Source organism: Coregonus clupeaformis, chromosome 13 (assembly GCF_020615455.1).
Source record: "Coregonus clupeaformis isolate EN_2021a chromosome 13, ASM2061545v1, whole genome shotgun sequence".
NCBI lineage: Eukaryota > Metazoa > Chordata > Actinopteri > Salmoniformes > Salmonidae > Coregonus > Coregonus clupeaformis.
Genome location: NC_059204.1, coordinates 7,692,019 through 7,718,740, shown reverse-complemented (window position 1 = coordinate 7,718,740; position 26,722 = coordinate 7,692,019). Strand labels below are relative to the sequence as shown.

Below are 26,722 nucleotides of genomic sequence, written 5' to 3'. Positions count from 1 at the left end.
ACTGGTCTGTAGTTGTTGACATCAGTGGGATCGAGTGTTGGTTTTTTGAGAAGGGGAGCAACTCTCGCTCTCTTGAAGACGGAAGGGACATGGCCAGCGGTCAAGGATGAGTTGATCAGCGAGGTGAGGTAGGGGGAGAAGGTCACCGGAGATGGTCTGGAGAAGAGAGGAGGGGATGGGGTCAAGCGGGCAGGTTGTTGGGCGGCCTGCAGTCACAAGTCGCAGGATTTTATCTGGAGAGAGAGGGGAGAAAGAAGTCAAAGCATAGGGTAGGGCAGTGTGAGTAGGACCAGCAGTGTCATTAGACTTAACAAACGAGGATCGGATGTCGTCAACCTTCTTTTCAAAGTGGTTGACGAAGTCATCCACAGAGAGAGAGGAGGAAGGGGGGGGGAGGAAAATGTGGCAAAGAGCTTCCTAGGGTTAGAGGCAGATGCTTGGAATTTAGAGTGGTAGAAAGTGGCCTTAGCAGCAGAAACAGATGAAGAAAATGTAGAGAGGAGGGGAGGAAAAGATGCCAGGTCGGCAGGGAGTTTAGTTTTCTTCCATTTCCGCTCCGCTGCCCGGAGCTCTGTTCTGTGAGCTCGCAATGAGTCATCGAGCCACGGAGCTGGAGGGGAGGACCGAGCCGGCCGGGAGGATAGGGGACACAGAGAGTCAAAGGATGCAGAAAGGGAGGAGAGGAGGGTTGAGGAGGCAAAATCAGGAGATTGGAGGGAGAAGGATTGAGCAGAGGGAAGAGATGATAGGATGGAAGAGGAGAGAGTAGTGGGAGAGAGAGAGCGAAGGTTGCGGCGGCGCATTACCATCTGTGTAGGGGCAGAGTGAGTAGTGTTGGAGGAGAGCGAGAGAGAAAAGGAAACAAAGTAGTGGTCGGAGACATGGAGGGGAGTTGCAGTGAGATTAGTAGAAGAGCAGCATCTAGTAAAGATGAGGTCAAGCGTATTGCCTGCCTTGTGAGTAGGGGGGACGGTGAGAGGGTGAGGTCAAAAGAGGAGAGGAGTGGAAAGAAGGAGGCAGAGAGAAATGAGTCAAATGTGGACATAGGGAGGTTGAAATCCCCCAAAACTGTGAGGGGTGAGCCATCCTCAGGAAAGGAACTTATCAAGGCGTCAAGCTCATTGATGAACTCTCCAAGGGAACCTGGAGGGCGATAGATGACAAGGATATTAAGCTTAAATGGGCTAGTGACTGTGTCAGCATGGAATTCAAATGAGGAGATAGACAGGTGGGTTAGGGGAAAAATTGAGAATGTCCACTTGGGAGAGATGAGGATTCCTGTGCCACCACCCCTCTGACCAGATGCTCTCGGGGTATGCGAGAACACATGGTCAGACAAGGAGAGAGCAGTAGGAGTAGCAGTGTTTTCAGTGGTAATCCATGTTTCCGTCAGCGCCAGGAAGTCGAGGGACTGGAGGTTAGCATAGGCTGGGATGAAGTCAGCTTTGTTGGCAGCAGAACGGCAGTTCCAGAGGCTGCCTGAGACCTGGAACTCCAGGTGTGGGGTGCGTGCAGGGACCACCAGGTTAGAGAGGCAGCAGCCACGCGGTGTGAGGCGTTTGTGTAGCCTGTGCAGAGAGGAGAGAACAGGGATAGGCAGGGATAGTCACCAAGAAAACAATTGGTAACACAGGGATAGTCACCAAGAAAACAATTGGTAACACACTACGCCGTGAAGGACTGAAATCCTGCAGTGCACGCAAGGTCCCGCTGCTCAAGAAAGCACATATACATGCCTGTCTGAAGTTTGCCAATGAACATCTGAATGATTCAGAGGAGAAATGGGTGAAAGTGTTGTGGTCAGATGAGACCAAAATCGAGCTCTTTGGCATCAACTCAACTCGCCGTGTTTGGAGGAGGAGGAATGCTGCCTATGACCCCAAGAACACCATCCCCACTGTCAAACATGGAGGTGGAAACATTATGCTTTGGGGGTGTTTTTCTGCAAAGGGGACAGGACAACTTCACCGCATCAAAGGGACGATGGACGGGGCCATGTACCGTCAAATCTTGGGTGAGAACCTCCTTCCCTCAGCCAGGGCATTGAAAATGGGTCGTGGATGGGTATTCCAGCATGACAATGACCCAAAACACATGGCCAAGGCAACAAAGGAGTGACTCAAGAAGAAGCACATTAAGGTCCTGGAGTGGCCTAGCCAGTCTCCAGACCTTAATCCCATAGAAAATCTGTGGAGGGAGCTGAAGGTTCGAGTTGCCAAACGCCAGCCTCAACCTTAATGACTTGGAGAAGATCTGCAAAGAAGAGTGGGACAAAATCCCTCCTGAGATGTGTGCAAACCTGGTGGCCAACTACAAGAAATGTCTGACATCTGTGATTGCCAACAAGGGTTTTGCCACCAAGTACTAAGTCATGTTTTGCAGAGGGGTCAAATACTTATTTCCCTCATTAAAATGCAAATCAATTTATAACATGTTTGACATGCATTTTTTCTGGATTTTGTTGTTGTTATTCTGTCTCTTACTGTTCAAATAAACCTACCATTATCATGTCTTTGTCAGTGGGCAAACGTACAAAATCAGCAGGGGATCAAATACTTTTTTCCCTCACTGTACAAAGCCTTGCAAAAGTATTTATCCCCCTTGGCGTTTTTCATATTTTATTGCATTACAACCTGTAATTTAAATTGATTTTTATTTGGATTTCATGTAATGGACATACACAAAATAGTCCAAATTAGTGAAGTGAAATTAAAAAAATAACGGAAAATTGGTGCGTGCATATGTATTCACCCCCTTTGCTATGAAGCCCCTAAATAAGATCTGGTGCAACCAATTACCTTCAGAAGTCCTATAATTAGTTAGATTGCACACAGGTTGACTTTATTTAAGTGTCACATGATCTCAGTGTATATATACACCTGTTCTGAAAGTCCCCAGTGACTGCAACACCACTAAGCAAGGGGCACCACCAAGTAAGTGGCACCATGAAGACCAAGGAGCTCTCCAAACAGGTCAGGGACAACGTTGTGGAGAAGTACAGATCAGGGTTGGGTTATAAAAAAATATCTGAAACTTTGAACATACCACGGAGCACCACTAAATCCATTATTAAAAAATGGAAAGAATATGGCACCAAAACAAACCTGCCAAGAGCGGGCTGCCCACCTAAACTCATGGACCAGGCAAGGAGGGCATTAATCAGAGAGGCAACAAAGAGACCAAAGATAACACTGAAGGAGCTGCAAAGCTCCACAGCAGAGATTGGAGTATCTGTCCATAGGACCACTTTAAGCCGTACACTCCACAGAGCTGGGCTTTATGGAAGAGTGGCCAGAAAAAAGCCATTGCTTAAAGAAAAAAATAAGCAAGCACGTTTGGTGTTCGCCAAAAGGCATGTGGGAGACTCCCCAAACATATGGAAGAAGGTACTCTGGTCAGATGAGACTAAAACTGAATTTTTTCTTGATGGCCAAAAAGCTAAATCTGGCGCAAACCCAACACCTCTCATTACCTCGAACACCATCCCCACAGTGAAGCATGGTGGTGGCAGCATCATGCTGTGTGTATGTTATTCATCGGCAGGGACCGGGAAACTTTGCATCTTCAAAGTGGTAGGCATGTTGTGTAAATGAAATTATACAAACCCCCAAAAAATCCATTTTAATTCCAGGTTGTAAGGCAACAAAATAGGAAAAATGCCAAGGGGGATGAATACTTTCGCAAGCCACTGTACCTGCTACAGTGGGGAGAACAAGTATTTGATACACTGCCGATTTTGCAGGTTTTCCTACTTACAAAGCATGTAGGGGTCTGTAGTTTTTATCATAGGTACACTTCAACTGTGAGAGACGGAATCTAAAACAAAAATCCAGAAAATCACATTGTATGATTTCTAAGTAATTAATTTGCATTTTATTGCATGACATAAGTATTTGATACATCAGAAAAGCAGAACTTAATATTTGGTACAGAAACCTTTGTTTGCAATTACAGAGATCATATGTTTCCTGTAGGTCTTGACCAGGTTTGCACACACTGCAGCAGGGTTTTTGGCCCACTCCTCCATACAGACCTTCTCCAGATCCTTCAGGTTTCGGGGCTGTCGCTGGGCAATACGGACTTTCAGCTCCCTCCAAAGATTTTCTATTGGGTTCAGGTCTGGAGACTGGCTAGGCCACTCCAGGACCTTGAGATGCTTCTTACGGAGCCACTCCTTAGTTTCCCTGGCTGTGTGTTTCGGGTCGTTGTCATGCTGGAAGACCCAGCCACGACCCATCTTCAATGCTCTTACTGAGGGAAGGAGGTTGTTGGCCAAGATCTTGCGATACATTGCCCCATCCATCCTCCCCTCAATACGGTGCAGTCGTCCTGTCCCCTTTGCAGAAAAGCATCCCCAAAGAATGATGTTTCCACCTCCATGCTTCACGGTTGGGATGGTGTTCTTGGGGTTGTACTCATCCTTCTTCTTCCTCCAAACACGGCGAGTGGAGTTTAGACCAAAAAGCTCTATTTGTGTCTCATCAGACCACATGACCTTCTCCCATTCCTCCTCTGGATCATCCAGATGGTCATTGGCAAACTTCAGACGGGCCTGGACATGCGCTGGCTTGAGCAGGGGGACCTTGCGTGCACTGCAGGATTTTAATCCATGATGGCGTAGTGTGTTACTAATGGTTTTCTTTGAGACTGTGGTCCCAGCTCTCTTCAGGTCATTGACCAGGTCCTGCCGTGTAGTTCTGGGCTGATTCCTCACCTTCTTCATGATCATTGATGCCCCACGAGGTGAGATCTTGCATGGAGCCCCAGACCGAGGGTGATTGACCGTCATCTTGAACTTCTTCCATTTTCTAATAATTGCGCCAACAGTTGTTGCCTTCTCACCAAGCTGCTTGCCTATTGTCCTGTAGCCCATCCCAGCCTTGTGCAGGTCTACAATTTTATCCCTGATGTCCTTACACAGCTCTCTGGTCTTGGCCATTGTGGAGAGGTTGGAGTCTGTTTGATTGAGTGTGTGGACCGGTGTCTATTATACAGGTAACGAGTTCAAACAGGTGCAGTTAATACAGGTAATGAGTGGAGAACAGGAGGGCTTCTTAAAGAAAAACTAACAGGTCTGTGAGAGCCGGAATTCTTACTGGTTGGTAGGTGATCAAATACTTATGTCATGCAATAAAATGCAAATTAATTACTTAAAAATCATACAATGTGATTTTCTGGATTTTTGTTTTAGATTTCATCTCTCACAGTTGAAGTGTACCTATGATAAAAATTACAGACCTCTACATGCTTTGTAAGTAGGAAAACCTGCAAAATCTGCAGTGTATCAAATACTTGTTCTCCCCACTGTATACTAGAAGTTAATGGCTACATGTATGAGGAATGTATATGGTGGGTTCAATGGAGGTTGGATAGGAAATATGGGCCTGGAAAGTGACTAAGGGAAAAGGCAATCACTTGGTTGAGGTCACTGATAAGGTTGGATAGCTGTGGGTTAGTGAGGAATGTGGGCTGAGGTCAGATGAAGGGAGAAGGTACACTTTTGTTACACACATCACTTAACTTCCTTCCTAGCAACAAAGATGTAATGTTTAGAGGTGCAAGGAGGAGACTCCGCCTAAAGGAGGGTATAAATACTTATGCTGGTGGAAACATGTCTTTTCAGCTGTTTGACCCAGTGGGTGAATAAACTTGGTTTGAGCTTTCCCTAGTCGTCCGTGAGTTTTACTCCCTTTTATTTAGAACCTAACAACGGCCAAATGATCTGTTATAATTTTCTAACACCGTGGCTGCTGAAGTAACCCCAGTTCTGATATGTTTTCAGAACAGTGAGTCATGTCCGACTCTGAGACCATCGAGCTAGCCGCTCTGGGCCGACCCTTCCAGCTGGGGATGCTGTATGACTGTCGCAGAGATGTCCTCATTCCAGGTACAGGAAACTATTACTATTTGGTTTGGAGGTAATGCATATTGATTATCTTAAATTAATTGACAGTGTTTCCACCATTGAGTTGGATAGAGGGCACACTGTTCTAGCACGGGGAACACCATTGAGGGCTTTCACCATTTTTAAAGTAGTTTCTATGGATTAAGGAAGAATCAGCAGGAGGGGTCAGCCAATTAATTGCACTCCTGAGCAAACATTCCATAACTGCAGGTGTCAGTAAATCACCAACCTGGGCTTTATACCTGTTCAGACTATACACACTCCGCACAGTAGGTGGTGGTATGCACCTTTTCAATTGATTTACAAAACTGCTAATACACTCATAGAAGTTGAAGAAGACATTTGGGCCATACTTGTGTACATAAGCAAACATTTAAATGTAAACAGTTTCTCCAGCTCAAAATGAGTCTTGGCTAATTAAAATTGTTGATTTACTTGCACGTGACAGAATGCTAAATTGTATCTGGTCCCATCCGATAACATGGCATACATTAGCCCTATGCTAACCTCACCAGGTGGTAGTGATTATATTCTGTCTGATCCCTCCAGAGGACCCAGATTTAATTATGTAATCCTTCCTTAACCCAAAGGAAGTCTCGCCCAGTAGACCACTTCAAAATGGTGAAAGACCTCAGTGGCGCTGCCCATGCTAAAACAGGCTTTTGGGCACTTAAGTCGTCAATTTTTTTTATTTAACCAGGTAAGCCAGTTGAGAACAAGTTCTCATTTACAACTGCGACCTGGCCAAGATAAAGCAAAGCAGTGCGATTAAAAACAACAACATTGAGTTAGATATGGGGTAAACAAAACAAAGTCAAAAATACAATAGAAAATATATATACAGTGTGTGCGAATGTAGTAAGTTATGTAGGTAAGGCAATAAATAGGCCATTGTGCAAAATAGTTACAATTTCGTATTAACACTGGAACGATAATGTGCAAAAGATTATGTGCAAATAGAGATACTGGTGTGCAAAATAAATAACAATATGGGGATGAGGTAGTTGGGTGGGCTAATTTCAGAATGGCTGTGTACAGGTGCAGTGATCGGTAAGCTGCTCTGACTACTGATGCTTAAAGTTAGTGAGGGAGATAAGAGTCTTCAGCTTCAGAGATTTTTGCAGTTCGTTCCAGTCATTGGCAGCAGAGAACTGGAAGGAATGGCGGCCAAAGGAGGTGTTGGCTTTGGGGATGACCAGTGAGAGATACCTGCTGGAGCGCAGACTACGGGTGGGTGTTGCTATGGTGACTAGTGAGCTAAGATAAGACTGGGATTTGCCTAGCAGTGATTTATAGATGACCTGGAGCCAGTGGGTTTGGCGACGAATATGTAGTGAGGGCCAGCCAACAGGAGCGTACAGGTCACAATGGTTGGAACGAACCCCGTGGCTTTGAACGTCTAGGGTGATGGACATGAGACCCGTAACATAATTCATGTAAATTATAAGTGTAGCATGGAACAGTGAGAACAAATATGACACAACAACCATGAACTACCGTCAAACACAAATGGTTTATTTCTGAACACACGGTAACGGTTTGGGAAAAAGGGCTGAGCAGGACCCAAGAAATGAAACAATAGTGTAAAACACCCCTAAACTGATCTTGCCTGCCTCAAGAACCGCTAGGCTACTGCTACCATACAAAAATACAGTGGGTGGTCCGCTCAGGTCTAACTAGTGTTTATAGACAGTTCTTTCTACGGGAAATGTATGCCCAAGGGCAGCTAGCTCAAACTCCCCTTTTCCCAGAAACACACAATAGTTACCAAACAGAGTAACCAGCAAATTAATGAGTACTCTAAACACAGGACATCACAGTATCCATTACTCACATACAAAACAGAGGTCTAACAAAATTACCAACCAGAGTAACCAGCAACTTAGTGAGTAAACAAAAACAGGACACCACAGTGTCCATACTCACATACGGAAATATTCTCTCTCTCACAACAAACACAAGTGACTGGTTTTATATAATGGGATGTGTGATTGAAAAAACGAGTAACAGGTGGTGCAATGCACAGGAATGTTCACTGATTGGTCCAATGATCAGTTTAGGGGTGTTTTACACTATTGTTTCATTTCTTGGGTCCTGCTCAGCCCTTTTTCCCAAACCTTTACCGTGTGTTCAGAAATAAACCATTTGTGTTTGACGGTAGTTCATGGTTGTTGTGTCATATTTCGTTCTCACTGTTCCATGCCACACTTATAATTTGTATGAATTATGTTACGGGTCTCATGTCCATCACCCTAGACGTTTAAAGCCACGGGGTTCGTAACATAAAGTGGGGGCTCGTCTGGGATATCTATCCCATGCTACTCATGCAAATTAGTAAGTGTCTGGTTCAGTGTTGAGCTTGGCAGCTGTAACTACCTGTTTTTTTTTGTGTGTTCAGTAGTCGACGGCTCGTGTTGCTAGAGTAGGATGGCTACTTTTGAGTTGGAAGCATTTTTGGAAAACCCTACGTGGGAGGTTTTTGAGAATTGCCGTAGAGTGGATCTACAGGCTTTGGTTGACCACTTTTCTGTACCGATATCAAGGGTTTTAGTGAAAGCCGAAGTGAGGAAAGCAGTGTTAGAAATATTGTTGAGCGAGCGAGTGCTTGAGTTACCGCCGCCTGAGTCTGCTGCTCCTGTAGGGGAGGTGGTGGCTGTTCCTGTAAGCCCATCAGTGTCTGAGGACGAGGCTAAGGCTCCGGCCACATTGCCCCGTTATGACCCACTCTCCCCACTGACTGACAGTGATGCCAGGATGGATGTCCGCTTGACACGGCTCCAAATGGAGGCGGAAGAGCGGGCACAAATCAGGCTAGACAAACTGGAGACGCGTAGGCTTGATCAAGAACTGGAGACGCGTAAGATGGAACTGGAGATGCGTAAGATGGAACTGGAGGTGCGTAAAATGGAACTAGAGGCAGAAACAGCGAGGTTAGTCTCTGCTAATACTATGCTTGCTAGTGAGCCATCCTCTCCAGCTGTGTCGGCTGCTACGTTTGATATTAGTAGGCAGATCACCTTGGTACCTGTGTTCAGGGAGTCAGAGGTTGATTCCTATTTCAGTGTGTTTGAACGGATAGCGGTAGCATTGAAATGGCCCGAAGAGGTATGGTGCCTATTACTTCAGTGTAAACTAACAGGTAAAGCCCAAGAGGTTCTGGCAGCGCTACCTCTTGAAGACAGTTTGAATTATGCCGTGGTCAAAGCTACTGTTCTTCGTGCCTATGAGCTTGTTCCTGAGGCATATCGACAGAGATTTAGGTCTCATAAAAAGTCTCCTACTCAGACTTATGTGGAGTTTGCTAGAGACAAAGGAAATCTGTTTGACAAATGGCACAGTGCTAGTAAGGTAACTGATTTTAACTCTCTACGGGAGTTAATCTTGTTAGAAGAGTTTAAAAATTGCTTACCGGAACGCATTGTAGTTTATCTGAACGAACAGAAAGTATCCTCACTGTCGGAAGCGTCTGTATTGGCAGACGAGTTTGTGTTGACGCATAAGAGCGTGTTTTCGGCTCAGTACGGAGAGCAGGGCTGCGGAGTTGCTAACTTTTAGTCCTAGTCGACCAGCAGTACATCCAGCACGCCCAAAAGATGTGCGTCACTGTTTCTATTGTCATAAGGTGGGACATATGGTTAATGATTGCTTTCTGCTAAAACGCAAACCGGGGATGCCTCAGCACGCCAGGCCGCCAACGGGTGTTGGGCTGATTCGAATCGCGGTTGTAAGGCCGGAATCAAGACAGAGGCCTCATAGTGAATGTGGTTTGAAAGTCCCTGTCCCAGATCACAGTTATGAACCGTTCATTTTTGAGGGGTTTGTTTCTATATCAGGTGACGGCGTCTCAGCGTCCAGTTAGAATCCTCAGAGATACTGGTGCGGCGCAGTCGTTCATACTAGCTGATGTGTTGCCCTTGTCTAATAATACATATTGTGGTTCCAGTGTGTTAGTACAAGGAATTGAAATGGGATTTGTTCCAGTGCCATTGCACTTTGTGAACGTACACTCTGAGTTAGTCAGTGGAGTGTTCAGAGTTGGAGTACGTCCTATGTTGCCAGTAAAAGGTGTGACATTTATAATGGGCAACGATATTGCCGGAGGAAAGGTGATACCCGTATTGGAGGTATTGGATAAAAGTGACCAGTCTCTCTCCGAGGAGCTGGCACAGGGTTATCCAGATGTGTTCCCCGCTTGTGCTGTCACACGTGCTCAAGCACGACAAGTGGGTGAAGTGATAGATTTGTCGAACACGATTCTATTCAGAGATTGTGACCCAGAGGATAGTTCGGGTGCTACCTCTGGTAAGCTGGTGCAGTCTGACCAACAGTCCAGAGAAAGGAAGAAGGATGTGGAACTTGTTGCTGAGGCAATACAGTTACCCGTTACTCGTGAGCAGCTGATCGCTAACCAACAGGTTGACATTAGCCTGGCTAAATGTTTTTCTAGTGTTGTCTCAGAGGAGGAGCTAAAGAAGAAAAACATGGCATACTTCATTGATGGTAATCTCCTTATGCGTAAATGGACATCCCATGTTGACGCTGGCGGAGATTGGAATGCTGTTTACCAAATAGTGATTCCTACAGCCTTTCGACAAAATGTTTTATCCCTCGCTCATGATCACCAGTGGTCCGGACATCTGGGAGTCACCAAGACTTATGATCGAGTTTTGCGACATTTCTTTTGGCCTGGTTTAAAACAAGATGTGGCTCAGTTCTGTCGGACTTGCCACACCTGTCAAGTAACTGGGAAACCGAACCAGGTTATTTCCCCCGCGCCTCTTTGTCCCATACCGTCCATAGGTGAACCCTTCGAACATGTGATGGTTGATTGTGTTGGACCATTACCAAAAACAAAATCTGGTAACCAGTTTATGTTGACAATTATGTGTGTGGCCACCAGGTACCCAGAGGCCATTCCTCTGCGAAGGATTACTGCTCCAGTGGTGAGTAAAGCGTTGATCAAATTCTTCTCAACTTTTGGGTTACCTAAGGTGATACAAACTGATCAGGGTACGAATTTCCTTTCTAAACTTTTCAAACAAGTGTTAAAATCCTTGTCCGTTACACACCGTGTGTCAAGCGCATATCACCCAGAGTCTCAGGGTGCGCTTGAACGTTGGCATCAGACCCTGAAGTCTATGCTCTGTAAATATTGCTTGGAATCTGAGAAAGATTGGGATGAGGGAGTTCCTCTAGTGTTGTTTGCTGTCCGTGAGACAGTACAGGAATCCCTAGGGTTCAGCCCAGCTGAACTGGTGTTTGGACACACCATGAGAGGACCTATGAAAGTCCTTAAGGATCAGTTTTTGTCACAAGAGTTGTGTGTGAAAGAAAATGTGTTGGACTACGTTAGTCGCTTTCGTGAGCGCCTACATGCTGCCTGTGCTCTAGCAAAGGAAGCGCTGTCTTCCTCACAGAAACGGATGAAACGACACTATGACACACAGGCTGTTCTCGTTCACTGCAGCCAGGTGACCGAGTTCTTGTATTGTTGCCTGTGCCAGGAGCGTCATTGTCAGCACGTTTCTCTGGTCCTTATGTCATTGAAAAGAAACTAAGTGAAACTGACTATGTGATACAGACTCCTGATAGAAAACGGCAATCTCGTGTGTGCCACGTTAACATGTTGAAGACATACCACACCAGACCCGTCACTCAGGTAGACAGTCCAGAGAAACTGGCCGAGTCGGCTGTCTCTATTGCTGCTACGGCTGTAGTGGAAGGTCATGTTAATGATGTGGACGGAGATGGTTTGGAGTTGCGCAATACTCAGCAGCAGTGTGCTAGATTGCCCAATTCAGAGATGCTGCTGTCTCTCCCGTCAAGCCTGATTCATTTAACGGACAGACAGTCAGATGATATTGTGAGACTATTACACAGCTTTCCATGTCTTTTTAATGATGTTCCTACATGTACAAATGTGTTAGAACATGACATTAATGTTGGAAACGCTGCACCTATCAAGCAACATCCTTATCGTGTCAACGTCTCTAAGAGAAAGATAATGAGGGGTGAGGTCGGTTATTTGCTGGAGAATAACCTGGCTATGCCAAGTACAAGTCCTTGGAGTTCTCCGTGCATTCTGGTTCCTAAACCTGATGGGACATCCAGATTATGTACGGACTATCGGAAAGTCAATGCTGTCACAGTGCCCGACTCGTTCCCGTTACCCAGACTGGATGACTGTATTGATACTGTAGGTGCTGCTACTTATGTAACCAAACTAGATCTTCTAAAAGGTTACTGGCAGGTGCCGTTAACCCCCACGTGCCTCCGACATATCTGCCTTTGTGACCCCAGATCACTTCCTACAATATGCTGTCATGGCATTTGGGATGCGGAACGCACCAGCCACTTTCCAACGCCTGGTTAACACAGTATTGGCTGGAGTTCCTAATTGTAGTGCTTACCTTGATGATCTGGTAATTTATTCAACTGAGTGGTCTGATCATGTTAAAACTCTAAGGGTAGTGTGTGAACGTCTAGCAACCGCTTCTCTAACCCTGAACTTAGCAAAGTGCGAGTTTGGGAAGGCCACTGTTACTTATCTCGGTAAACAGGTCGGCCATGGTCAGGTGCGCCCTGTAGATGCCAAGGTCTCCGCTATAAATGCATTTCCCGCACCTACCACCAGAAGAGAGCTACGCCGTTTTTTAGGGATGGTTGGCTACTACCGTAGTTTCTGTAAAAATTTCTCTGCGGTAGTTGCTCCATTAACGGATTTGCTCAGTCCGGCGAGAAAATTTGTATGGTCTGAAGATCGTTGTACTGCTTTCAACACTGCTAAAGCACTCTTATGTAGTACTCCTGTTCTTGCTGCGCCAGATTTTGAACGACCGTTTAAACTGGAGGTAGATGCAAGTGCCAGAGGTGCTGGTGCTGTTCTACTGCAGCAGGGCCAGAGTGGAGTGGACCATCCTGTCTGTTATTTTTCACGGAAATTTAACAAATGTCAGACAAATTATTCCACCATTGAACAAGAAGCTCTAGCTTTGTTGTTAGCTCTGCAGTACTTTGAAGTTTATGTTGGTTCCAGTGCATTACCAGTGATAGTGTATACTGACCATAACCCCTTAGTTTTTCTCCACCGGATGTACAACCAGAACCAACGCCTTATGCGTTGGGCACTTGTCGTGCAAAATTATAATTTGGAGATCCGCCACAAAAAGGGGTTAGATAATGTGTTGGCAGATGCTTTGTCTCGTGTGTAATGATCTAGTTTTTTTTTTTATCCCGGCAGGATGATTATTGAAATTTGGGTGTTGTGATGGTACGTGTGTCGCAAACCATTGTGGTTTGCTCTTTTAAGGGTGGGAGTGTTACGGATACAGGTATCCTGTGTCCTGTGTTTTTCTCTCCTTCTGCCCTAATCACAGGTGTCCTGTATGTTCCTGATTGGTGGTCGTTGAGGTGTCTGCTGATTGGACCAATCAGTGAACATTCCTGTGCATTGCACCACCTGTTACTCGTTTTTTCAATCACACATCCCATTATATAAAAACCAGTCACTTGTGTTTGTGGAGAGAGAGAGAATATTTCTGTATGTGAGTATGGACACTGTGGTGTCCTGTTTTTTGGTTACTCACTAAGTTGCTGGTTACTGTGATTGGTAATTTTGTTAGACCACTGTTTGGTATGTGAGTAATGGATACTGTGATGTCCTGTGTTTAGAGAGCTCATTAATTTGCTGGTTACTCTGTTTGGTAACTATTGTGTGTTTCTGGGAAAAGGGGAGTTTGAGCTAGCTGCCCTTGGGCATACATTTCCCGTAGAAAGAACTGTCTATAAACACTAGTTAGACCTGAGCGGACCACCCACTGTATTTTTGTATGGTAGCAGTAGCCTAGCGGTTCTTGAGGCAGGCCAGATCAGTTTAGGGGTGTTTTACACTATTGTTTCATTTCTTGGGTCCTGCTCAGCCCTTTTTCCCAAACCTTTACCGTGTGTTCAGAAATAAACCATTTGTGTTTGACGGTAGTTCATGGTTGTTGTGTCATATTTCGTTCTCACTGTTCCATGCCACACTTATAATTTGTATGAATTATGTTACGGGTCTCATGTCCATCACCCTAGACGTTTAAAGCCACGGGGTTCGTAACACAAAAATACAATAGAAAATATATATACAGTGTGTGCGAATGTAGTAAGTTATGTAGGTAAGGCAATAAATAGGCCATTGTGCAAAATAGTTACAATTTCGTATTAACACTGGAACGATAATGTGCAAAAGATTATGTGCAAATAGAGATACTGGTGTGCAAAATAAATAACAATATGGGGATGAGGTAGTTGGGTGGGCTAATTTCAGAATGGCTGTGTACAGGTGCAGTGATCGGTAAGCTGCTCTGACTACTGATGCTTAAAGTTAGTGAGGGAGATAAGAGTCTTCAGCTTCAGAGATTTTTGCAGTTCGTTCCAGTCATTGGCAGCAGAGAACTGGAAGGAATGGCGGCCAAAGGAGGTGTTGGCTTTGGGGATGACCAGTGAGAGATACCTGCTGGAGCGCAGACTACGGGTGGGTGTTGCTATGGTGACTAGTGAGCTAAGATAAGACTGGGATTTGCCTAGCAGTGATTTATAGATGACCTGGAGCCAGTGGGTTTGGCGACGAATATGTAGTGAGGGCCAGCCAACAGGAGCGTACAGGTCACAATGGTGGGTAGTATATGGGGCTTTGGTGACAAAACGGATGGCAGTATGATAGACTACATGGAATTTGCTGAGTAGAGTGTTGGAGGCTATTTTGTAAATTACATCGCCGAAGTCAAGGATCGGTAGGATAGTCAGTTTTACGAGGGCATGTTTGGCAGCATGAGTGAAGGAGGCTTTGTTGCGAAATAGGAAGCCGATTCTAGATTTAACTTTGGATTGGAGATGCTTAGTGTGAGTCTGGAAGGAGAGTTTACAGTCTAACCAGACACCTAGGTATTTGTAGTTGTCCACGCTCTAGGTCAGACCCGCCGAGAGTAGTGATTCTAGTCGGGTGGGCGGGTGCAAGCAGCGTTCGGTTGAAGAGCGTGCATTTAGTTTTACTAGTGTTTAAGAGCAGTTGGAGGCTACGGAAGGAGTGTTGTATGGCGTTGAAGCTCGTTTGGAGGTTTGTTAACAGTGTCCAATGAAGGGCCAGATGTATACAAAATGGTGTCGTCCGCATTGAGGTGGATCCGAGCATCACCAGCAGCAAGAGCGACATCATTGATATACACAGAGAATAGAGTCGGCCCGAGAATTGAACTCTGTGGCACCCCCATAGAGCCGGCCAGAGGTCCAGACAACAGGCCCTCCGATTTGACACATTGAACTCTATCTGAGAAGTAGTTGGTGAACCAGGCGAGGCAGTCATTAGAGAAACCAAGGCTATTTAGTCTGCCAATAAGAATGCGGTGGTTGACAGAGTCGGAAGCCTTGGCCAGGTCGATGAAGACGGCTGCACAGTACTGTCTTTTATCGATCGCGGTTATAATATCGTTTAGGACTTTGAGCGTGGCTGAGGTGCACCCATGACCAGCTCGGAAACCGGATTGCATAGCGGAGAAGGTACGGTGGGATTCGAAATGTTCGGTGATCTGTTTTGTTAACTTGGCTTTCAAATACTTTCGAAAGGCAGGGCAGGATGGATATAGGTCTGTAACAGTTTGGATCTAGAGTGTCACCCCCTTTGAAGAGGGGGATGACCGCGGCAGCTTTCCAATCCCTGGGGATCTCAGACGTTACGAAAGAGAGGTTGAACAGGCTAGTAATAGGGGCTGCGACAATTTCGGCTGCTAATTTTAGAAAGAAAGGGCCCAGATTGTCTAGCCCAGCTGATTTGTAGGGGTCCAGATTTTTCAGCTCTTTCAGAACATCAGCTGTCTGAATTTGTGTGAAGAAGAAGCAGGGGGGGGCATGGTTGAAGACAGCAGCGGTGTATTTAGAGGGTAAATTTGTCAGGATGATATCTATGAGGGTGCCCATGTTTACAGATTTAGGGTTGTACCTGGTAGGTTCGTTGATAATTTGTGTGAGATTGAGGGCATCTAGTTTAGATTGTAGGTTGGCCAGGTTGTTAAGCATATCCCAGTTTAGGTCACCAAGCAGTACGAACTCTGAGGATGGATGGGGGGCAATCAGTTCACATATGGTGTCCAGGGCACAGCTCGGGGCTGAGGGGGGTCTGTAGCAAGCGGCAACAGTGAGACTTATTTCTGGAAAGGTGGATTTTTAGAAGTAGAAGCTCAAACTGTTTGGGCACAGACCTGGATAGTACGATAGTACGATACGATCTCTACAGTAGATTGCAACCCCACCCCCTTTGGCAGTTCTATCGAGACGGAAAATGTTGTAGTTGGGGATGGACATTTCTGAATTTTTGGGGGCCTTCCTAAGCCAGGATTCAAACACTGCTAGAACATCAGGGTTGGCGGAGTGTTTTAACGCAGTGAATAACTCAAACTTAGGGAGGAGGCTTCGGATGTTAACGTGCATGAAGCCAATGCTTTTACGGTTACAGAAGTCAACAAATGATAACGCCTGGGGAGTAGGAGTGATATTGGGGGCTACAGGGCCTGGGTAACCTCTACATCACCAGAGGAACAGAGGAGGAGTAGAATAAGGATACGGCTAAAGGCTTTAAGTACTGGTCTTCTAGTGTGTTGGGTACAGAGAAAAAAAGGGGCAGATTTCCGGGCGTTGTAGAATAGATTCAGGGCATTATGTAAAGGATATGAGTACAGTGGCGGTAAACCTAAGCATTGGGTAACAATGAAAGAGATAGCATCACTGGAGGCACCGATTGAGTCGGTCTCCGCGTGTATGGGGGGTGGGACAAAGGAGCTATCTAAGGCAGGTTGAGCTGGGCTGGGGGATCTACAGTGAGATAGTACAATAAGAAATAACCGAAACAGCAATAAGCAAGGCATATTGACATGGGAGAGAGGCATAAAGCAATCACAGGTGTTATTCAAGAGCGCTAAGACAACAGCTGGTAATGGCAACAAAGTTTGGGCTGAGGCTAAACAGGATGGGGTACCGTATAAAGGAACAGTCCAGCAGGCATCAGCTGTATAGCTGAGTTATCATAAGGTCCGGAGAACAGCAATAGGAGAGTTCGGGGGTTGCTATAGCAATGGCGAGCAAGAGGCCACGTCTAGCGTGTGCTAGCGGGCCGGGGCTAGCAGATGGATCTTCGTGGTTGACGTCGTAACGGGAAGCCTGTTGTAACCACATCAGACGATTTCGTCGGCAGACCAGTCGTGTTGGATCGGCGGGGCTCCGTGTCAACACTAGGAGGTCCCGTCCGGTTGACGGAGAGGTAGATAGCCAGGAGATGGGCCTGGCTTTAGGCTAGCTCAAGGCTGATTTAGCCATAACAATGTCAATTTGGTTGCAGCTAGCTAGCTGCGATGATCCGGTGTTAAAGGTCCAGTGATTCAGTAATTCCGGCAGAAAAAACGATATGTTCTGGGTCGATAACGCGCTGTGCAGACTGGCCGATAATAGTCCAGGCTAGAGCTGGCTGGTAGGTAGTGCAGGCCACGGACAATGGTGAAAAACCGCTAACGGTGGCTAATAGCAAGTAGCTAGTTAGCTGGCTAGCTAGTTTCAACTGGAGATTCTAGATAAAAGGTAAGTCAATAATAGAATCCGTTCCACATTGAGTGAGGCGGGTTGCAGGAAAGTATATTTTGTAGAAGGATGAAGAGTGTGATAGGGAAATATGTACGAAAAATACAAAAAACAGGCTATTTACACAGACACACAGCAAAGAACACGACCGCACTGCTACACCATCTTGGATCCTTCTATGATGCTGTAACAGAAGTGGCTATTGCAAAGAGAGATTCGTTTTCTGGTACATCTCTATGGTCACCGCAGAGTAAGAAAAGCTAGAGGACGCACTTGGAACAAACGGCTGATGGCATGCAAGTTGTTTTTGAAGTCGTCATATAGTAGTAATTCTGTCATAGAAGTGATCAATGGCAAAGATACTCTCAGAAAGAAGGAGTGCTATGTGGCACCATTTGTCCCTGTAGGGGAACCATCTGTTAAAAGGTTATAGATAGAACTCTTTCTGGTTCCAAATAGCACCCTTTATTTGGAACCCAGGTTCTATTTGACCTGAAAAGGGTTCTATTTGGAACCCATTTTCAGACTGGTTCTCCTACAAGGACAAATGGTGCTACATAGCACTCTTTTCTTCTGAGAGTGTAGGAGGTTTAGGTTTTCTAACTATGGGTGTCATGTCACCTAGAATATTTACTTTGAGTTCAATATGTACCTTCAATTAGTTATTTGAATTAAACAATGTTAACATGCAGAAATAATTATACATGTACACGTTGGAGTATTATTTTCAAAATAAACATTCTTTGGTCATTCTCTTTTTAAACTGCAGGTATCACTCACTGGGATTCTGAGATGCTGCAGAAACACATCAATGTCTGTCCACAACCAAACACTGACTTCAAAATCATTGCTTCAGACTCAAGTGAAGCAAAGGCAGAAGCTTTGAATGTGTCTGCATCTCTTGAGGCCAGTTTTCTTGGTGGCTTAGTCAGTGTGAAAGGTTCTGCTGAATTCTTACATGACAAAAAGACCTCAAAGCGTCAGTCTAGAGTTTCTCTGCAGTACTGTACCACCACTCGCTTCGAGCAGCTGACCATGGACCACCTGGGGGCAGGAAATGTAAAATACAGTAATGTCTTACAAGAGGGCTCTGCAACCCATGTGGTGACTGCCCTGCTCTACGGAGCGCAGGCCTTTTTCGTTTTTGACCAAGAGGTTTCCTCAGGAGAAAACCACCAGGACATCCAGGGAAACCTGCAGGCCATAATAAAAAAGATCCCTCAAATATCAATAGAAGGGGAGGCAAAGTTGAAGATGAGGGAGGAAGAGAAGAGGGAGGCCAATAAATTCAACTGCACTTTCCATGGTGATTTTGTACTAGAAAACAACCCTGTCACATTTGAAGATGCCATTAGGGTGTATGCTGGCCTGCCACATCTGCTAGGGGAAAACGGAGAACACGCTGTGCCCATGACCGTCTGGCTCTATCCTCTCAAAAACCTGGACTCTGCAGCTGCCCAGTTAGTCAGGCAGATCAGTGTTAGCCTGGTGCGTCGCGCACAGCGAATCTTGGACGGACTGGACAATACTGATGTACAATGCCAGGACATGATGAAGGAAGACATGGCTATCAAGTTCCCTGAAATCAAAGCCAAGCTCAACAAGTTCAGGGACTTGTGCTCAGAGTACAAGCTGGTGTTCCAGAAAGGTCTCTGCAAGGTTCTTCCCAAAATAAGAGGAGGAGGAATGGAAGAGGAAGAGCTGATAAAAATGCTCAACAGCAAAGAACGTTCTCCATTCCAGAATGACCTTATGATCGCATACCTGGACGACAGAGAGAGAGAGATGACTGTTGTCAGCTCTTACCTTGACATAATGAAAGAGGTACAAGTTGTGTACTCAAGCAATGAATTGGACGGAATAGTGCTTGATCAAGCTAATGATTATGTAGTGTGTTTTGCATTTTCCAATTTGAAGGAGAAAGAAGAGTATGTGGTAGTCTTGGAGAACTACTTGCTGGAAGAATCTAAAAGTGATTTTTCACTGATACCTTACAACCCCAACGCAGCCGGGAAATCTGCAGCAGAAAAGTGGTTTCGCTTGGGGGAGGTAACCACCCTAACCAGGCAAACCATACATCTGTTCCTAGACTTCAAAGAGTCAAACAAAGGCAGAGAAAATATTGCATTCTGCATTGCATCAATGCCAAACAAACTCCTTACTGCGTCGTCCATCCATGTCTACGAAAGAGGGACACTTTTGAGTCCACAGTTTGAGCTGCCATCAAAGCCAGGTGTTCCCACCATCAAGAGTCTGGAGCATGACTGTGTCCACTTGCAAGTCAACCCTCCCAACCTTGGTGTTACCTCTGTGGAGTCATACCAGGTTTTTTACCAGGCTGAGCAGGCTGACTCTGAGTGGACAAAGGTCAAACCTGATGCTACAACTAACCAAGTCACCATCCGTAATCTGGACCCTTACAAAAAGTACCGCTTCAGCTGCAGGGCGGTGTGTAGACCTGGTGTGAGCCTCTCCAGTGACTGGACAGAATACTTCAGGACCCGTTCATGTAGCCCCCCTGGACCACCCACAGAGAAGAGCATAGAATCGGGACGTATCAGAGTGAACTGGGACATTCCTACCATAGTGGGAGACGATGTTGCAGTCATCGGTTATGTGGTTGAATACAGACAGAGTGTAAAGGCTATAAACAATCAGATGTGGCACACCATCAACACCACCACTAGAGAGAGTACACTGGAAGGACTAGAGGCTGACACTGCATACAGCATCAGGGTCTCTGCTAACTGTGGCGAAGCAGGGAAGAGTCTACCTAGTCCTGAGACTGTGCTGACTACCATTAGGGTCTCTGATGCCCAACCGAAGACGAGCAAATCAACCGGCGCAAAAAGTGAGGAATTCCTCAAAAAATCCCAGAAGGTGGAAAAGGGCAACCCCTCAATCCACTGGCTGAATCTGGAAGAGAAGTTTGGTGTAAATGAAAGTTTTGGCCAGTACAGATTTGGGAGGAAGGTTGAGCAAGGGAATAACAAGGTGATATTGCTTCTGGGGGCCACAGGTGCAGGAAAAACAACTCTGGTCAATGTCATGGTAAACTACATTCTCGGGGTAAAGTGGGAAGACGGTCACCGCTTTAAGCTCATCCATGAGGTGACCAACAAGTCACAGGCTGAGAGCCAGACTATGGTTGTGACATCATACGAGCTCTACAACCAGCCAGGCTTTCAGATTCCTTATTCTCTGACTATCGTTGACACACCAGGGTTCGGAGACACCAGAGGAATGGCTCAGGATAAATTGCTCATCCAGATGTTGAAGGATTTCTTGTGTAATCCTTTAGGGATTGATCACATTGATGCAGTCTGCTTTGTAGTGCAGGCACCACTTGTTCGTCTCAGTCCTTCCCAGAGATACATCTTTGATTCCATCCTGTCCATCTTTGGAAAGGATGTTGCTGAAAACATCCTGATGCTTGTGACATTTGTTGATGGGAAGCAGATACCGGTGCTAGAGGCCATCAAAGCTGCAAATCTGCCCTGTAAGAAAAACAAGAAGGGGCAACCAACCCATTTCAAATTCAACAGTTCAATTCTGTTCTCAAAGCAGATGGAGAGCAGCAGTGAAGAGGACGATACAGATGATGATGTTGATGATGATCTTAAGGCACAGTGTCCAGAGCAATGGAAGTCAACTTTCAAGGAGATTAAGAAATTTTTCCAAGCACTGGAAAGCATTGAGAGCAAAGATCTGACCCTGACAAAGAAAGTGCTGGAAGAACGTGAACTTCTGGAGAAGACCATGACACGCCTGACCCCTCAGATCACAGCAGGTCTGTCAAAGCTAAGTGAGATGAAAAGCTTCAAACAGAGTCTGGAGAACGAGGACGAGAACATGAAACAGAACAAAGATTTTGAGACCGAGGTAGATGTGCTGCAGGTGAAGAGAAGCAAATTATCCAAGGACTTTGCGACAAACTGCAAGGTATGCAATTTCACATGTCACACCTGCTGCTTCCTCCCAGATGAGGATGACATCAAAAGTTGTGCCGTGATGGATGATGATGGCAACTGTACCGTATGTCCAGGAAAATGCTCTTCCAGTGACCACGACAGGGAGAAAGTCTTGTTGACATATGAAACAAAGACTGAGAAAAAGACTATTCAAGAACTGAAGGACAATTTCATGAAGGCGTGGGACAAGTATATGTCAACCAAGGAGATGCTGAGTAAGCTTAAGGATGAGTTTCACATGATCGAGGACGCGCTGATGAATTTGATCAAGCAGTCTTCTGACTGTCTCAAGAGACTTAATGAAGTTGCACTGAATCCAAGCTCTCTCTCCACTATGGAATACATTGAGATACTCATTCGCACAGAGGAGGCCGAACGCAAGCCAGGCTTCGAGGATCGGATCGTAGGGTTGAAGAAAATGAAGGCAGAGTCTGAGATTCTGGACAAGATTGCAAAAGGAGTAGATTTACTCCCAAATGAGCGAAAATTCATGAAAGATAAAGAAGATGGACGGCAGGTGGTTCCAACATAAGTCAGTCATGGAATGTTGTCCTGCTAACATTATCTGGACACCAAATTGAGTCTCCATTTGAATATTAAGTTTCCCAACATTGTAGGAACATTTGCATTTGCTGGGTAGATCTAACTGAGATGTGGGGTTCATTGGATTTGAATTAAAACTCTTAGCCTTGTGTATAGCCTTATGTTAATTTGTCCACCCCAGGGTAACTGAACAAAAACTAGGGCCTAGATTAAAACCAGAACTGCATAGCAAATCATTGTTTTTGTTTAGGCAATGTCAGAGGTGTAATTGCATTGCTCTTGTGGTCATTGTCACAAAGCCACACCCATCCTACCCATGTTAGAAGTTCAGAAGGAGGAAGTGTAGCTACATAGAAATAATGACACTCAAATTGAAAATCATTAAATGAAAGAATAAAGATTGATATCAGCCTAATCGAGGTGTACTTTGTATTACAACACACATTCCAATGTTCAAACGGATGCATGAGCTTTCTACTAATGCGACTCGGTGCATCGAATGGCAATGTCCGCGATCGGTATAACGCCGCGAAAACGCTTGCTGATTTGACAGCTACAACGCAGTAACACCTCTGACATCGCTTAAGGGTCTTTCTATAAGCTAGAGTACCAGTGAAGATTTCCTGCGCTGGACAACTTACAGATACAGCTGTTGATAAGTAATTGATATAAGGAACATTCAATAAAATTCAACTATTTTTAACCCTTTCTCATGGTGTCTTGACAGATTTGTCCAAAATCGTGTGACATAAAACACTACATTTCTTACCTTGCATTTATGGCAGTGTTTGTTGTTATATCATATATTAAGCATTTATCAGTTAAATTAGACATTGAACTTGAACCCGGTAAGAATCCTGGATCTTGCTCGGACAGTTCTTTATATGCCGATTTTGGAAATGCACTGTAACTAGGCCTACGTAACATTTAGTGTTTCCTGTTACGGCGTGAATATAGTTTTCATGGTTACACAAATCCAAAATATATGTGATTGCAAAATCGAATGCTTCTAACTGATATAGTCTTCACTAAATAGTTAAAACCAAAATCGATAGTCATTAAACGTGGTTCTTCAATAAATACTTGTTGGATGCGCATTTGATGTCCAGCTGTTTTAATTACGTTGTGATAGTTTCACACATCATCTGATCCAGGAAATTATTTTCTGAATGACAGTCAAGTGACAAACAGCTGTTGTGATACAGCACTTGATGCAATAACAGCCAAAGTGCAGGAAAAATGATGTTTGCAAGGAATGTCCAGAATGCTTTGGTGTCTCATTCGTTAACCCGTTGAAGACCATTGTGCTGTGATCCACATTGGATCTAATATCCCTAGCAGATTGATGTTGATTGTCTGTCTGATTTAAAGCAGGGTCACGTTAGATTGAACAGAGAACGTGTCAAGGTAATGAGGTATAGTTTTATTGGATACAGTCTGCTGTGCGCAATTGTGTAGCATAGACTATTGCGTATGGAAACATGGCCTTAACTACATCTGAGGACACCGAGTTCCGTGTACGTTTCGGCCAATTAATATTTCTTACTACATGACAAGATAAAAAAACGAGTAAAGGGTCGTTCCTCGTTTATATGATTTGAATCTGAAATTAAACAAGTCATAAACGTTTTTTTAGTTTTTGTCTAAAGGAAATATTAAATAAGAGAAACTGAATAATAATTTGATTATTTAAATGTGTTTTTATAATTATTGGTTCTAGTTCAACCCGTGAACAGGGTCAGATTAACAAATCATAGTCCCCGGGGCTTTGTTTTTTAAATAATTGATCATTTCCAGTGGCACACTGACTCACCTAATGATGGAGACGAAGCCATAGGCTACCCACGGTGATGGTCGATGCGCTCGCCGAGCTACTTTGAAATACAGTGCTGCTGTTAGTTAGAAATTTGGAGTTGTTGAGATTTGTTTCTATATAGTCTTCTCTTTTCAGCTGTAGGCGTTTGCTTTCCAAACTACATTTTTCCCAGGATTGTGTTTTGAAATTTGCAAAAGGCAAACTGACAGTCGCAACCAACCATAGAAATATACTGAACAAAAATAAACGCAACATGTAACAATTTCAAAGATGTTACTGAGTTACAGTTCATATAATGAAATCAGTCAATTGAAATAAATAAATTAGGCCCTAATCTATGGATTTCACATGACTGGGAATACAGATATGCACCTTAAAAAAAAGCAACGGTGTGGATCAGAAAACCAGTCAGTATCTGGTGTGACCACCATTTGCCTCATGCAGCGCGACACATCTCTTTTCCATAAGAGTGCATCAGAATGTTGATTGTGGAATGTTGTTCCACTCCTTTTCAATGGCTGTGGAAAGTTACTGGAATTTTGCGGGAACTGGAACACGCTGTCGTACACATCGATCCAGAGCATCCCAAACATGCTCAATGGCTGACATGTCTGGTGAGTATGCATGCCATGGAAGAACTGGGACATTTTCAGTTTCCAGGAATTGTGTACAGATCCTTGCGACATGGGGCCGTGCATTATCATACTGAAACATTGTGTCAAATGAATGGCATGACAATGGGCCTCACGATCTCATCACAGTATCTCTGTGCATTCAAATTGCCATCGATAAAATGCAATTGTGTTCGTTGTGCATAGCTTATGCCTGCCCATACCATCAACCCACCGCAACCATGGGCCACTCTGTTCACAATGTTGACATCAGCAAACCGCTCACCCACACGTCTACCATCTGCTCGGTACAGTTGAAACCGGGATTCATCTGTGAAGAGCACACTTCTCCAGTGTGCCAGTAGCCAAGGTGAGCATTTTCCCACTGAAGTCGGTTACAACGCCGAACTGCAGTCAGGTCAAGACCCTGGTGAGGATGACGAGCACGCTTGGTAACAGGCTGATTGGTTGGCTATACAGTGGGGGAAAAAAAGTATTTAGTCAGCCACCAATTGTGCAAGTTCTCCCACTTAAAAAGATGAGAGAGGCCTGTAATTTTCATCATAGGTACACGTCAACTATGACAGACAAAATGAGAAAAAAATTCCAGAAAATCACATTGTAGGATTTTTAATGAATTTATTTGCAAATTATGGTGGAAAATAAGTATTTGGTCAATAACAAAAGTTTCTCAATACTTTGTTATATACCCTTTGTTGGCAATGACACAGGTCAAACGTTTTCTGTAAGTCTTCACAAGGTTTTCACACACTGTTTCTGGTATTTTGGCCCATTCCTCCATGCAGATCTCCTCTAGAGCAGTGATGTTTTGGGGCTGTCGCTGGGCAACACGGACTCCAAAGATTTTCTATGGGGTTGAGATCTGGAGACTGGCTAGGCCACTCCAGGACCTTGAAATGCTTCTTACGAAGCCACTCCTCCGTTGCCCGGGTGGTGTGTTTGGGATCATTGTCATGCTGAAAGACCCAGCCACGTTTCATCTTCAATGCCCTTGCTGATGGAAGGAGGTTTTCACCAAAATCTCACGATACATGGCCCCATTCATTCTTTCCTTTACACGGATCAGTCGTCCTGGTCCCTTTGCAGAAAAACAGCCCCAAAGCATGATGTTTCCACCCCCATGCTTCACAGTAGGTATGGTGTTCTTTGGATGCAACTCAGCATTCTTTGTCCTCCAAACACGACCAGTTGAGTTTTTACCAAAAAGTTCTATTTTGGTTTCATCTGACCATATGACATTCTCCCAATCCTCTTCTGGATCATCCAAATGCACTCTAGCAAACTTCAGACGGGCCTGGACATGTACTGGCTTAAGCAGGGGGACACGTCTGGCACTGCAGGATTTGAGTCCCTGGCGGCGTAGTGTGTTACTGATGGTAGGCTTTGTTACTTTGGTCCCAGCTCTCTGCAGGTCATTCTCTAGGTCCCCCCGTGTGGTTCTGGGATTTTTGCTCACCGTTCTTGTGATCATTTTGACCCCACGGGGTGAGATCTTGCGTGGAGCCCCAGATCGAGGGAGATTATCAGTGGTCTTGTATGTCTTCCATTTCCTAATAATTGCTCCCACAGTTGATTTCTTCAAACCAAGCTGCTTACCTATTGCAGATTCAGTCTTCCCAGCCTGGTGCAGGTCTACAATGTTGTTTCTGGTGTCCTTTGATAGCTCTTTGGTCTTGGCCATAATGGAGTTTGGAGTGTGACTGTTTGAGGTTGTGGACAGGTGTCTTTTATACTGATAACAAGTTCAAACAGGTGCCATTAATACAGGTAACGAGTGGAGGACAGAGGAGCCTCTTAAAGAAGAAGTTACAGGTCTGTGAGAGCCAGAAATCTTGCTTGTTTGTAGGTGACCAAATACTTATTTTCCACCATAATTTGCAAATAAATTCATTAAAAATCCTACAATGTGATTTTCTGGATTTTTTTTCCTCAATTTGTCTGTCATAGATGATGTGTACCTATGATGAAAATTACAGGCCTCTCTCATATTTTTAAGTGGGAGATCTTGCACAATTGGTGGCTGACTAAATACTTTTTCCCCCACTGTATTAGAGAAAGAGGTTTACACCATGAGACCACACTCCTATTTGGTGTTCCGTCTAATGCAGTTTACTACAGAAAGAGGTTTACACCATGAGACCACACTCCTATTTGGTGGTCCGTCCAATGCAGTTTATTAGAGAAAGAGGTTTACACCATGAGACCACACTCCTATTTGGTGGTCCGTCCAATGCAGTTTATTAGAGAAAGA

General features: G+C 44.8%; 1 protein-coding gene across 1 annotated transcript in view; it reads left to right on the top strand.

Annotated features, from left to right (window-relative positions):
- LOC121579123 overlaps positions 1-22,732 on the top strand; it is a 35,689-nt gene extending 12,957 nt beyond the window's left edge. Inside the window, exons 3-4 of the mRNA XM_045224208.1 lie at positions 5,783-5,887; positions 18,279-22,732. Of these exons, the coding sequence (XP_045080143.1) occupies positions 5,794-5,887; positions 18,279-22,012 (3,828 nt within the window). The 5' untranslated portion in view covers positions 5,783-5,793 and the 3' untranslated portion in view covers positions 22,013-22,732. The remainder of the gene's footprint in view (positions 1-5,782; positions 5,888-18,278) is intronic.
- The last annotated feature ends 3,990 nt before the right edge of the window (positions 22,733-26,722 follow it).